At 40.3% G+C, this 15,669-nt stretch overlaps 1 protein-coding gene across 1 annotated transcript in view; it reads left to right on the forward strand.

Moving 5' to 3' along the window:
• The first annotated feature begins 5,211 nt into the window (after positions 1-5,211).
• The window catches only part of LOC115122887 (FYVE, RhoGEF and PH domain-containing protein 6-like), a 103,321-nt gene continuing 92,863 nt past the window's right edge, over positions 5,212-15,669 (forward strand). Inside the window, exon 1 of the mRNA XM_065022787.1 lies at positions 5,212-6,130. Coding sequence (XP_064878859.1) covers positions 5,212-6,130 — 919 coding nt within the window. The remainder of the gene's footprint in view (positions 6,131-15,669) is intronic.

Here is a 15,669-nt window from a genome sequence, read left to right on the forward strand (position 1 = left end):
TCCTCTAACCCTTCTCTAACCCTTCTCTAACCCTCCTCTAACCCTCCTCTAATCTTCCTCTAACCCTCCTCTAACCCTCCTCTAACCCTTCTCTAACCCTCCTCTAACCCTTCTCTAACCCTTCTCTAACCCTCCTCTAACCCTCCTCTAATCTTCCTCTAACCCTCCTCTAACCCTTCTCTAACCCTCCTCTAACCCTTCTCTAACCCTCCTCTAACCCTCCTCTAACACTCCTCTAACCCTATTCTAACCTTCCTCTAACCTCCTCTAACCCTCCTCTAACCCTCCTTTAACCCTCCTCTATCCCTCCTATAACCTTCCTCTAACCCTCCTCTAACCCTCCTCTAACCCTTCTCTAACCCTTCTCTAACCCTCCTCTAACCCTTCTCTAACCCTTCTCTAACCCTCCTCTAACCCTCCTCTAATCTTCCTCTAACCCTCCTCTAACCCTCCTCTAACCCTTCTCTAACCCTCCTCTAACCCTTCTCTAACCCTTCTCTAACCCTCCTCTAACCCTCCTCTAATCTTCCTCTAACCCTCCTCTAACCCTTCTCTAACCCTCCTCTAACCCTTCTCTAACCCTCCTCTAACCCTCCTCTAACCCTCCTCTAACCCTATTCTAACCTTCCTCTAACCTCCTCTAACCCTCCTCTAACCCTTCTCTAACCCTTTTCTAACCCTCCTCTAACCCTCCTCTAATCTTCCTCTAACCCTCCTCTAATCTTCCTCTAACCCTCCTCTAATCTTCCTCTAACCCTCCTCTAATCTTCCTCTAACCCTCCTATAACCCTCCTCTAACCCTCCTCTAACCCTTCTCTAACCCTCCTCTAACCCCCCTCTAACCCTCCTCTAACCCTCCTCTAATCTTCCTCTAACCCTCCTCTAACCCTATTCTAACCTTCCTCTAACCTCCTCTAACCCTCCTCTAATCTTCCTCTAACCCTCTTATATTCTTCCTCTAACCTCCTCTAACCCTCCTCTAATCTTCCTCTAACCCTCCTCTAACCTTCCTCTAACCTTCCTCTAACCCCCTCTCTAACCCTCTCTAACCCTCCTCTAACCCTCCTCTAACCCTCCTCTAACCCCCTCTCTAACCCTCCTCTAACCCTCCTCTAACACCCCTCTAACCTTAACCTTCCTCTAACCCTCTTCTAACCTTCCTCTAACCTCCTCTAACCCTCCTCTAATCTTCCTCTAACCATCCTCTAACCCTCCTCTAACCTTCCTCTAACCTCCTCTAACCCTCCTCTAACCTTCCTTCTAACCCTCTATAACCCTCCTCTAACCCTCCTCTAACCTTCCTCTAACCCTCTATAACCCCCCTCTAACCTTCCTCTAACCCTCCTCTAACCCTCCTCTAACCCTCCTCTAACCCTCCTCTAACCTTCCTCTAATCCTCCTCTAATCGTCCTCTAACCCTCCTCTAACACTCCTCTAACCCTCCTCTAACCCTCTTCTAACCTCCTCTAACCCTCCTCTAACCCTCCTCTAACCCCCCTCGAACCCTCCTCTAACCCTCCTCTAATCTTCCTCTAACCCTCCTCTAACCCTATTCTAACCTTCCTCTAACCTCCTCTAACCCTCCTCTAATCTTCCTCTATCCCTCCTATAACCTTCCTCTAACCCTCCTCTAACCCTCCTCTAACCCTTCTCTAACCCTTCTCTAACCCTCCTCTAACCCTTCTCTAACCCTTCTCTAACCCTCCTCTAACCCTCCTCTAATCTTCCTCTAACCCTCCTCTAACCCTCCTCTAACCCTTCTCTAACCCTCCTCTAACCCTTCTCTAACCCTTCTCTAACCCTCCTCTAACCCTCCTCTAATCTTCCTCTAACCCTCCTCTAACCCTTCTCTAACCCTCCTCTAACCCTTCTCTAACCCTCCTCTAACCCTCCTCTAACCCTCCTCTAACCCTATTCTAACCTTCCTCTAACCTCCTCTAACCCTCCTCTAACCCTTCTCTAACCCTTTTCTAACCCTCCTCTAACCCTCCTCTAATCTTCCTCTAACCCTCCTCTAATCTTCCTCTAACCCTCCTCTAATCTTCCTCTAACCCTCCTCTAATCTTCCTCTAACCCTCCTATAACCCTCCTCTAACCCTCCTCTAACCCTTCTCTAACTCTCCTCTAACCCCCCTCCAACCCTCCTCTAACCCTCCTCTAATCTTCCTCTAACCCTCCTCTAACCCTATTCTAACCTTCCTCTAACCTCCTCTAACCCTCCTCTAATCTTCCTCTAACCCTCTTATATTCTTCCTCTAACCTCCTCTAACCCTCCTCTAATCTTCCTCTAACCCTCCTCTAACCTTCCTCTAACCTTCCTCTAACCCCCTCTCTAACCCTCTCTAACCCTCCTCTAACCCTCCTCTAACCCTCCTCTAACCCCCTCTCTAACCCTCCTCTAACCCTCCTCTAACACCCCTCTAACCTTAACCTTCCTCTAACCCTCTTCTAACCTTCCTCTAACCTCCTCTAACCCTCCTCTAATCTTCCTCTAACCATCCTCTAACCCTCCTCTAACCTTCCTCTAACCTCCTCTAACCCTCCTCTAACCTTCCTTCTAACCCTCTATAACCCTCCTCTAACCCTCCTCTAACCTTCCTCTAACCCTCTATAACCCCCTCTAACCTTCCTCTAACCCTCCTCTAACCCTCCTCTAACCCTCCTCTAACCCTCCTCTAACCTTCCTCTAATCCTCCTCTAATCGTCCTCTAACCCTCCTCTAACACTCCTCTAACCCTCCTCTAACCCTCTTCTAACCTCCTCTAACCCTTCTCTAACCCTCCTCTAACCCTCCTCTAACCCCCCTCGAACCCTCCTCTAACCCTCCTCTAATCTTCCTCTAACCCTCCTCTAACCCTATTCTAACCTTCCTCTAACCTCCTCTAACCCTCCTCTAATCTTCCTCTAACCCTCTTCTATTCTTCCTCTAACCTCCTCTAACCCTCCTCTAATCTTCCTCTAACCCTCCTCTAACCCTCCTCTAACCTTCCTCTAACCCCCTCTCTAACCCTCTCTAACCCTCCTCTAACCCTCCTCTAACCCCCTCTCTAACCCTCCTCTAACCCTCCTCTAACCCTCCTCTAACACCCCTCTAACCCTCCTCTAACCTTCCTCTAACCCTCTTCTAACCTTCCTCTAACCTCCTCTAACCCTCCTCTAATCTTCCTCTAACCATCCTCTAACCCTCCTCTAACCTTCCTCTAACCCTCCTCTAACCCTCCTCTAACCTTCCTTCTAACCCTCTATAACCCTCCTCTAACCCTCCTCTAACCTTCCTCTAACCCTCTATAACCCCCTCTAACCCTCCTCTAACCCTCCTCTAACCCTCCTCTAACCTTCCTCTAATCCTCCTCTAATCGTCCTCTAACCCTCCTCTAACACTCCTCTAACCCTCCTCTAACCCTCTTCTAACCTCCTCTAACCCTTCTCTAACCCTCCTCTAACACTCCTCTAACCTTCCTCTAACCCTCCTCTAACCTTCCTCTAACCTTCCTCTAACCCTCCTCTAACCTTCCTCTAACCCTCCTCTAACCCTCCTCTAACCCTCCTCTAACACTCCTCTAACCCTCCTCTAATCTTCCTCTAACCCTCCTCTAACCCTCCTCTAACCCTCCTCTAATCTTCCTCTAACCCTCCTCTAACCCTCTTCTAACCCTCTCTAACCCTCCTCTAACCCTCCTCTAACCTTCCTTCTAACCCTCTATAACCCCCCTCTAACCTTCATGAAGCAATCAGAGGATATATACCCCTCGAGTGATTCTGATGCTGATGGTGTGGATCAGTTTGTTTTAAAGCACAGCACGGAAAACTAATTGATCAAAGTTAACCAAATCCTGATGCAGGTCTGATATGGATATTAACTTTCTAGTTTAGAGAGATATGGTATGCGTCCCAAATGGCACCCTAATCCCTATGGACCCTGGTCGAATGTAGTGCACTATATAGGGAGCATGGTGCCATTTGGGAAGTAGTAATAAGCAAACCAATTCCAGGAGGAGGTAGCAGCAGAGCAGCTACTAGCAGTTGAAACAAACCCCATAATCAGATCTGTTTGATTTTTTGTTACAATTATCTCCTCACCATAAACACTCTATAGTCAATTACTGCATCCTATTCCTCCTCCTTGCTCCTCCTCCTCCTCCTCCATCTCCTCCTCCTCCTCCTTCTCCTTGGATCCTGTGGAGGTAAAGACAGGACAGTGTCTGGACACTCCTCTCTCCCTGCTGATGTGTCATTGATCGTGCTTAAGCAGACATGCAGACACAGGGGGAGAGGAGGAGAGGTGGAGGAGAGAGAGAGAGAGGTGACAGAGAGAGAGGACAGAGAGGGAGAGGACAGCGGGAGAGGACAGAGAGGGAGAGGACAGAGGGAGAGGACAGAGGGAGAGGACAGAGAGAGAGGACAGAGAGAGAGAGGACAGAGGGAGAGGATAGAGAGAGAGGATAGAGGGAGAGAGAGCAAACTAGAATGCTATTTGGCCCTAAACAGAGAGTACACAGTGGCAGAATACCTGACCACTGTTACTGACCCCAAATTAAGGAAAGCTTTGACTATGTACAGACTCAGCGAGCATAGCCTTGCTATTGAGAAAGGCCGCCGTAGGCAGACCTGGCTCTCAAGAGAAGACAGGCTATGTGCTCACTGCCCACAAAATGAGGTGGAAACTGAGCTGCACTTCCTAACCTCCTGCCAAATGTATGACCATTATTAGAGACACATTACACAGATCTTGATGAACTCCCATATCTATTGGGTGAAATACCGCAGTGTGCCGTCACAGCAGTAAGATGTGTGACCTGTTGCCACAAGAAAAGGGCAACCAGTGAAGAACAAACACCATTGTAAATACAACCTATATTTATGTTTATTTATTGTCCCTTCTGTACTTTTCACTATTTGCACATCGTTACAACACTGTATATAGACAAATATCTTTATTCTTTTGGAACTTTTGTGATTGTAATTTTTACTGTTAATTTTTATTGCTTATTTCTTTTAGTTTATCTATTTAATTTGCTTTGGCAATGTAAACATATAAAGAGGGAGTAGACAGGAGAGAGGGAGAGGGCAGAGAGAGAGGGAGAGGACAGAGAGGGCAGAGAGAGAGAGATCTTTGTGACTGGGGTAACCCCCACAACTGGATGCCCAGTCTAACTCACTTTAGCTTCTTCTCAGCAAGTCTGAGTAGGCCCATACTTATCCCTCCCATTTATGGAGTATAATCTCTGTGCTGCTCTTGGTTATACCATAGAAGAAGACAAGCTGTGGAAAGCTGTGGTGCTTTTTGATATACCACAAAAGAAGACAAGCTGTGGTCGTCTGGGACATACCACAGAAGAAGACAAGCTGTGGTGCTCTGGGATATACCACAGAAGAAGACAAGCTGTGGTGCTCTTTGATACACCACAGAAGAAGACAAGCTGTGGTGTTCTGGGACATACCACAGAAGAAGACAAGCTGTGGTGTTCTGGGACATACCACAGAAGAAGACAAGCTGTGGTGTTCTGGGACATACCACAGAAGAAGACAAGCTGTGGTGTTCTGGGACATACCACAGAAGAAGACAAGCTGTGGTGTTCTGGGACATACCACAGAAGAAGACAAGCTGTGGTGTTCTGGGACATACCACAGAAGAAGACAAGCTGTGGTGTTCTGGGACATACCACAGAAGAAGACAAGCTGTGGTGTTCTGGGACATACCACAGAAGAAGACAAGCTGTGGTCGTCTGGGACATACCACAGAAGAAGACAAGCTGTGGTGTTCTGGGATATACCACAGAAGAAGACAAGCTGTGGTGTTCTGGGACATACCACAGAAGAAGACAAGCTGTGGTGTTCTGGGACATACCACAGAAGAAGACAAGCTGTGGTGTTCTGGGACATACCACAGAAGAAGACAAGCTGTGGTGTTCTGGGACATACCACAGAAGAAGACAAGCTGTGGTGTTCTGGGATATACCACAGAAGAAGACAAGCTGTGGTGCTCTGGGACATACCACAGAAGAAGACAAGCTGTGGTGCTCTGGGACATACCACAGAAGAAGACAAACTGTGGTGCTCTGTGACATACCACAGAAGAAGAAGATAAAATGCCTCTTTACTGTTGAGATGGAGCAGGGCGCTGCCCAAGGTTTCACTACCCTCGAGAAACCCTTTATAAGTTCAATTCTTGGCAAATATGAAATTCATATGATGGTATGGAGTGGATCTTGAAATCTTTAAAGGTCAGGGATATCTAGAAATATTTATGACAGTCTATTCAATATGGGGAAATGAGATGCTATACTGTATATACAGTACCAATATAATATGAGACTATCGCACGATCCAAAATTACAATGGTCAGGGTAACGTGGTAATGGTTTGTTTACTTGCTACAGTATTACAATGGTCAGGGTAATGTGGTAATGGTTTGTTTACTTGCTACAGTATTACAATGGTCAGGGTAATGTGGTAATGGTTTGTTTACTTGCTACAGTATTACAATGGTCAGGGTAATGCGGTAATGGTTTGTTTACTTGCTACAGTATTACAATGGTCAGGGTAATGTGGTAATGGTTTGTTTACTTGCTACAGTATTACAATGGTCAGGGTAATGTGGTAATGGTTTGTTTACTTGCTAAGGTATTACAATGGTCAGGGTAATGTGGTAATGGTTTGTTTACTTGCTACAGTATTACAATGGTCAGGGTAATGAGGTAATGGTTTGTTTACTTGCTACAGTATTACAATGGTCAGGGTAATGTGGTAATGGTTTGTTTACTTGCTACAGTATTACAATGGTCAGGGTAATGTGGTAATGGTTTGTTTACTTGCTACAGTATTACAATGGTCAGGGTAACGTGGTAATGGTTTGTTTACTTGCTACAGTATTGCAATGGTCAGGGTAACGTGGTAATGGTTTGTTTACTTGCTACAGTATTGCAATGGTCAGTGTGAATGAGCTGGGCAGGGATTTTATTTCGGTGCTTCAGATCGCTGAAGTAATTTAAGGTGCAATGGAGTGCACCGCTGAAACGAGGGCAGCTGTGAAAATGACCAGAGTCAAGCGAAACCCATAAGGAAGGAGAGGAGAGAGAGGACACAGAGAGAGAGAGGAGAGAGGGGGAGAGAGAGGAGAGGCAGGAGAGGAGGGAGAGGAGAGGGGAGATAGGGAGAGAGGAGAAAGTGAGAGAGGAGAGAGAGGAGAGAGGAGAGAGTGAGAGAGAGGAGAGAGTGAGAGAGGAGAGAGAGGAGAGGGAGAGGGGAGAGAGGAGAGAGGAGACAGAAGAGAGTGAGAGAGGAGAGAGAGGAGAGTGAGAGAGGAGAGTGAGAGAGGAGAGAGAGTGGGAGAGGAGAGAGAGGGAGAGAGGAGAGGGGAGAGAGGGAGAGGGGAGAGGGGAGAGAGAGGAGAATGAGAGAGGAGAGAGAGGAGAGAGGGGGAGAGAGGAGAGAGAGGAGAGAGAGAGGGAGAGAGGAGAGAGAGGAGAGGAGAGAGGGGAAGGACAGGCACGCCACACTGCAAATCTGGCCACACCAGCCACTCTGAGTCCATCTGAGGCACAAGTAGAGGTCAGAGTTCAACTGTGTGTCTTGACACAACCACCAATACATTAACGTAGTTTCCCATATTGCATATTTAAGTTTTTGCCCAAGCATTAACTCATTTTATTCAACTAATTAACTCATCATTAATTAAGCCTTTGATTTGAATCAGGTTTGTTAGTGCTAGGGCAAAAAGGAAAACGTTTTTGCCCTAGCTATTGAAATAGCTTTGGTCTATTTTTATTAAACGTTGTGTCTGGGAAACGAAAAACCTGAAAGACAGCAGAGTCATTGGGAGGACATATAAATGCCATAAACAACCAACCTGCAGAAGTATATAACCATCATCATTATTGTAGTATTAGTATATAACCATAATTACTATTGTAGTAGTAGTAGTATATAACCATCATCATTATTGTAGTAGTAGTATATAACCATAGTTATTCGTGTAGTGGTAGTCGTATATAACCATAATTACTATTGTAGTAGTAGTATATAACCATCATCATTATTGTAGTTGTAGTATATAACAATAATTACTGTAGTAGTAGTAGTATATAACAATAATTACTGTATTAGTAGTAGTATATAACAATAATTACTATTGTAGTAGTAGTATATAACCATCATCATTATTGTAGTAGTAGTATATAACCATAATTACTATTGTAGTAGTAGTATATAACCATCATCATTATTGTAGTAGTAGTATATAACAATAATTACTGTAGTAGTAGTAGTATATAACCATAATTACTGTAGTAGTAGTAGTATATAACAATAATTACTGTAGTAGTAGTAGTAGTATATAACCATCATCATTATTGTAGTATTAGTATATAACCATAATTACTATTGTAGTAGTAGTAGTATATAACCATAATTACTATTGTAGTAGTAGTATATAACCATCATCATTATTGTAGCAGTAGTATATAACCATAGTTATTCGTGTAGTGGTAGTCGTATATAACCATAATTACTATTGTAGTAGTAGTATATAACCATCATCATTATTGTAGTAGTAGTATATAACCATAATTACTATTGTAGTAGTCGTAGTATATAACCATAATTACTATTGTAGTAGTAGTAGTATATAACCATAATTACTATTGTAGTAGTAGTAGTATATAACCATCATCATTATTGTAGCAGTAGTATATAACAATTATTATTATTGAAGGACTAGTATATAACCATAGTTATTAGTGAAGTAGTAGTAGTAGTAGTATATAACCATAATTACTATTGTAGTAGTAGTAGTATATAACCATCATCATTATTGTAGCAGTAGTATATAACCATAGTTATTAGTGAAGTAGTAGTAGTATATAACAATAATTACTATTGTAGTAGTAGTATATAACCATAATTATTATTGTAGTTGTAGTATATAACCATATTTACTACTGTAGTAGTAGTATATAAGCATAATTATAATTGTAGTAGTTGTAGTATAGAACAATAATTATTATTGTAGAGTAGTATATAACCATATTTACTACTGTAGTAGTAGTATATAACCATAATTATTATTGTAATAGTAGTATATAACTTGTATCATTATTGTAGTAGTATACAACCATAGTCATTATTGAAGTAGTAGTAGTATATAACCATAATTATAATTATAGTAGTAGTAGTATATAACCATAATTATTATTGTAGTAGTTGTAGTATATAACCATAATTATAATTATAGTAGTAGTAGTATATAACCATAATTATAATTATAGTAGTAGTAGTATATAACCATAATTATTATTGTAGTAGTTGTAGTATATAACCATAATTATAATTGTAGTAGTAGTAGTATATAACCATAATTATTATTGTAGTAGTAGTAGTATATAACCATAATTATTATTGTAGTAGTAGTATATAACCATAACTATAATTGTAGTAGTAGTATATAACCATAATTATAATTGTAGTAGTAGTAGTAGTATATAACCATACTTATAATTGTAGTAGTTGTAGTATATAACCATAATTATAATTGTAGTAGTAGTAGTATATAACCATACTTATAATTGTAGTAGTTGTAGTATATAACCATAATTATTGTAGTAGTTGTAGTATATAACCATACTTATAATTGTAGTAGTTGTAGTATATAACCATAATTATTATTGTAGTAGTAGTAGTATATACCCATAATTATAATTGTAGTAGTAGTAGTAGTATATAACCATAATTATTATTGTAGTTGTAGTATATAACCATAATTATAATTGTAGTTGTAGTAGTATATAACCATAATTATAATTATAGTAGTAGTAGTATATAACCATAATTATAATTGTAGTAGTTGTAGTATATAACCATAATTATTATTGTAGTTGTAGTATATAACCATAATTATAATTGTAGTAGTTGTAGTATATAACCATAATTATAATTGTAGTTGTAGTATATAACCATAATTATAATTGTAGTAGTAGTTGTAGTATATAACCATAATTATAATTGTAGTTGTAGTATATAACCATAATTATAATTATAGTAGTAGTAGTATATAACCATAATTATTATTGTAGTAGTTGTAGTATATAACCATAATTATAATTGTAGTAGTAGTAGTATATAACCATAATTATTATTGTAGTAGTAGTAGTATATAACCATAATTATTATTGTAGTTGTAGTATATAACCATAATTATAATTGTAGTTGTAGTAGTATATAACCATAATTATAATTATAGTAGTAGTAGTATATAACCATAATTATAATTGTAGTAGTTGTAGTATATAACCATAATTATTATTGTAGTTGTAGTATATAACCATAATTATAATTGTAGTAGTTGTAGTATATAACCATAATTATAATTGTAGTTGTAGTATATAACCATAATTATAATTGTAGTAGTAGTTGTAGTATATAACCATAATTATAATTGTAGTTGTAGTATATAACCATAATTATAATTATAGTAGTAGTAGTATATAACCATAATTATTATTGTAGTAGTTGTAGTATATAACCATAATTATAATTGTAGTAGTAGTAGTATATAACCATAATTATTATTGTAGTAGTAGTAGTATATAACCATAATTATTATTGTAGTAGTAGTATATAACCATAACTATAATTGTAGTAGTAGTATATAACCATAATTATAATTGTAGTAGTAGTAGTAGTATATAACCATACTTATAATTGTAGTAGTTGTAGTATATAACCATAATTATAATTGTAGTAGTAGTAGTATATAACCATACTTATAATTGTAGTAGTTGTAGTATATAACCATAATTATTGTAGTAGTTGTAGTATATAACCATACTTATAATTGTAGTAGTTGTAGTATATAACCATAATTATTATTGTAGTAGTAGTAGTATATACCCATAATTATAATTGTAGTAGTAGTAGTAGTATATAACCATAATTATTATTGTAGTTGTAGTATATAACCATAATTATAATTGTAGTTGTAGTAGTATATAACCATAATTATAATTATAGTAGTAGTAGTATATAACCATAATTATAATTGTAGTAGTTGTAGTATATAACCATAATTATTATTGTAGTTGTAGTATATAACCATAATTATAATTGTAGTAGTTGTAGTATATAACCATAATTATAATTGTAGTTGTAGTATATAACCATAATTATAATTGTAGTAGTAGTATATAACCATAATTATAATTGTAGTAGTAGTAGTATATAACCATACTTATAATTGTAGTAGTTGTAGTGTTTAACCATAATTTACTGTAGTAGTTGTAGTGTATAACATCATAATTTTTGTAGTAGCAGTTGTATATAACCATGATCATTATTGCTTAGCTGTGGATATATCAGAACCCCTTCCGGCAAATCAAATGAAAGCCCTACATGCAAAACATTAACTTCATGGTTGGAGTGTTTGAAGTTACCAGCTCCAATCCATGTTTGAAGGCATTTAAATGTACAGGGAAGATCTGAAGGGCCTGACTTCTTTTAACTTTTGCCTGAGATAACAAATAATATGTTCCTGACAATCTGCTACCCAAGTTGTACATCCCAAATAGTACCCCAATAAGGCTCTGGTCTAAAGTAGTGCACTATATAGGGAATAGGGTTCTATAGGGCTCTGGTCTAAAGTAGTGCACTATATAGGGAATAGGGTGCCATTTGGGATGTAGCCATTGCTGTTGGTTAACTTACGACGCCCCTGGCATACACATACTAGGAAGAGGATTTTCCTCAATCTCTATTTTTTTCTTCTCGAAGGGAGCGTATCACGTATTCTCCGAGTGTTCTGGGTGTTTTTTGCTTATACATAGTGTGTGTGTGAGTTGTATTGTTCGTCTCGTATTGGCTGAATGTTCTGGTTGAATATTGATTATATACGGTATAACCCTATCTGATGTGTGATCTAAGAGAATATGAGAAGTGTGTGTGTGTGTGTGTGTGTGTGTGTGTGTGTGTGTGTATGTGAGTGTGTGTGTGTTTGTGTGTGTGTGTGTGTGTGTGTGTGTGTGTGTGTGTGTGTGTGTGTGTGTGTGTGTGTGTGTGTATGTGAGTGTGTGTGTGTTTGTGTGTGTGTGTGTGTGTGTGTGTGTGTGTGTGTGTGTGTGTGTGTGTGTGTGTGTGTGTGTGTGTGTGTGTGTGTGTGTGTGTGTGAGTGTGTGTTATCCAGGAGTGTTGACATCATGTCAGATATGTACCATTGTGATGTATCTATAGTTATAGATACAGTTGAAGTTGGAAGTTTATGTACACTTAGGTTGGAGTGATTAAAACTAATTTTTCAACCACTCCACAAATTTCTTGTTAACAAACTATAGTTTTGGCAAGTCTGTTAGGACATCTACTTTGTGCATGACACAAGTCATTTTTCCAACAATTGTTTACAGACATATTATGTCACAATTACAGTGGGTCAGAAGTTTACATGCACTAAGTTGACTGTGCCTTTAAACAGCTTGGAAAATTCCTTAAAAGTATGTCATGGCTTTAGAAGCTTCTGATAGGCTGATTGACATAATTTTAGTCAATTGGGGGTGTACCTGTGGATGTATTTTAAGGCCTACCTTCAAACTCAGTGCCTCTTTTCTTGACATCATGGAAAAATCAAAAGAAATCAGCAAAGACCTCTGCATTTTTTTTTGTAGACCTCCACAAGTCTGGTTCATCATTGGGAGCAACTTCCAAATGCCTGAAGGTACCACGTTCATCTAGTACGCAAGTATAAACACAATAGTACAAAAGTATAAACACCATGGGACCACGCAGACGTCATACCACTCAGGAAGGAGGCGCGTTCTTTCTCCTAGAGATGACTGTTCTTTGGTGTGAAAAGTGCAAATCAATCCCAGAACAACAGCAAATGACCTTGTGAAGATGCTCGAGGAAACAGGTACAAAAGTATCTATATCTGTAATGGGTGCGTTGTGGGTGGCAGGGAAGTCAGGCGCAGGAGACTCAAACTTGGTATAAACGGAGTTGTTCAATCAGTGCTTCACAAAACTCCAAAACCAAAATTACAAAAATAATAAAAAGTGGGTACAAAACCCATCGCCCACCAACACAATCAAACAATCTCCAACAAGGACATGAGGGGGAACAGAGGGTTAAATACACAACATGTAATTGATGGGATTGGAACCAGGTGTAAAGGAAGACAAGACAAAACCAATGGAAAATGAAAAATGGATCAGCGATGGCTAGAAGGTCGGTGACGTCGACCGCCGAACACTGCCCGAACAAGGAGAGGGACCGACTTCGGCGGAAGTCGTGACAAAATCCACAGTAAAACGAGTCCTATATCGACATAACCTGAAAGGCCCCTCAGCAAGGAAGAAGCCACTGCTCGACATAAAAAAGGCAGACCACGGTTTGCAACTGCACATGGGGACAAAGATCGTACTTTTTGGAGAAATGTCCTCTGGTCTGATGAAACAAAAATAGAACTGTTTGGCAGTAATGACCATCGTTATGTTTGGAGGAAAGAGGGTGATGCTTGCAAGCCGAAGAACACCATCCCTACCATGAAGCACGGGGGTGGCAGCTTCATGTTGTGGGGGTGCTTTGCTGCAGGAGGGACTGGTGCACTTCACAATATAGGTGGCATCATGAGGAGGAAAATTAGGTGGATATATTGAAGCAACATCTCAAAACATCAGTCAGGAAGTTAAAGCTTGGTAGCAAATGGACAATGACCCCAAGCATACTTACAAAGTTGTAGCAAAATGGCATAAGGACAACAAAGTCAACGTATTGGCGTGGCCATCACAAAGCCCTGACCTCAATCCTATAGAACATTTGTGGCCAGAACTGAAAAAGTGTGTGCGAGCAAGTAGTCCTACAAACCTGACTCAGTTACACCAGCTCTGTAACTGAGTTTAAAGGTATTTGGCTTAGGTATGTGTACCCTTCCGACTACAAATGTATATGTGAGAGAGAGAGAGAGTGTGTGTGTGTGTGTGTGTGTGTGTGTGTGTGTGTGTGTGTGTGTGTGTGTGTGTGTGTGTGTGTGTGTGTGTGTGTGTGTGTATCCAGGAGTTTTGACATCATGTCAGATGTGTACCATTATGAATGATCTATAGTGATAGATATATATGTGTGTGTATGTGTCAAATGCATCAGATGTGTACCATTAGGCAGAAGGCTGCAGGCTGTCTGTGCCCTCTCCAGAGGCTGAGATGGAGATGGAGAGAGAGTGATATGGAGAGATGGAGAAAGAGAGGGAGATAGAGAGAGAGAAAGAGAGAGAGGGGGATGGAGAGAGACAGAGAAAGCAAGAGAGATGTAGAGAGGTCGAGATAGAGAGAGAGAGAGAAAGAGAGAGAGGGGGATGGAGAGACGGAGAAAGCAAGAGAGAGAGAGAGAGAGAGAGAGAGAGAAAGAGAGAGAGAGGGGTGGAGAGATGGAGAAAGCAAAAGAGATGTGGAGAGAGAGAGAGGGGGGGGGGGGTGGAGAGATTGATAGAGAGAGAGAGGTGGTGAGATGGAGAGACTAATGGAATTGGAATGTCATGACAGCCAGGTGCCTCCATGAAAGAGAAGTGTGCATTTCAATGTTCCATCTCGGGCTCCTTCCTCCCCATTCATTCAGATCGTTGTGAAATGGAAGATTGAAGAGAGTGAAGGACGTGGAAAGAGAGGAGGCAGACTTATTTAGGGAAGATTAGGCTGATCATGAAAGATAGAACCTGTGAAAGAAACAGAAAGAGGCAGAGACACTCTCTTCCACCACATCTCAAATGTGAAACACTTCTTCCCCAGCACTTTTTTTTTTTTTTTACCTTATTACCTCTGACTTTACCTCTGAGCGTTTCGCTCACAGAGCATTCAGCGCACACATTGGACGCTCTGGTCGAGGAGCAGGGTTGATTCAGAGCGTTCTGACCTCACAAATGCAGTCAAGCACCCAAGCTAACTATGACTAGCTAGCTGAGTTGGTGGTACTGTTTTCATGTTATGTCGAGGGTCAATGACTGGAACTGAGTTTTGAGTTTGACTTGATGTTGTCTTGCTCACAGATAAAACTGAAGAAATGCAGAATTTGCTAAGAATGACAAAAGACTCATGTAAAATCCATAAAGCATAACACGTGACATGAATAGAATACAGAAAACTTGAAACATTACAGGACATTTTTCATCATGGAATTTTAAATGTTAAAGTATGATTGTAAAAATAGTTTTTTTGAGTAACGATGTAAGAGCTAGAGTTACTATACAGTCTGAATACAGTGGGTAGAGTGGTGTTATACAGTCTGATAGCAGAGGGTAGAGTGGTGTTATACAGTCTGATAGCAGTGGGTAGAGTGGTGTGATACAGTCTGATAGCAGTGGGTAGAGTTACTATACAGTCTAATAGCAGTGGGTAGAGTTACTATACAGTCTGAATACAGTGGGTAGAGTGGTGTTATACAGTCTGATAGCAGAGGGTAGAGTTACTATACAGTCTGATAGCAGTGGGTAGAGTGGTGTGATACAGTCTGATAGCAGTGGGTAGAGTTACTATACAGTCTAATAGCAGTGGGTAGAGTTGCTATACAGTCTGATAGCAGTGGGTAGAGTGTCTGATAGCAGTGGGTAGAGTGGTGTAATACAGTCTGATAGCAGTGGGTAGAGTGGTGTTATACAGTCTGATAGCAGTGGGTAGAGTTACTATACAGTCTAATAGCAGT

This window comes from Oncorhynchus nerka, linkage group LG9a (genome assembly GCF_034236695.1).
Source record: "Oncorhynchus nerka isolate Pitt River linkage group LG9a, Oner_Uvic_2.0, whole genome shotgun sequence".
NCBI lineage: Eukaryota > Metazoa > Chordata > Actinopteri > Salmoniformes > Salmonidae > Oncorhynchus > Oncorhynchus nerka.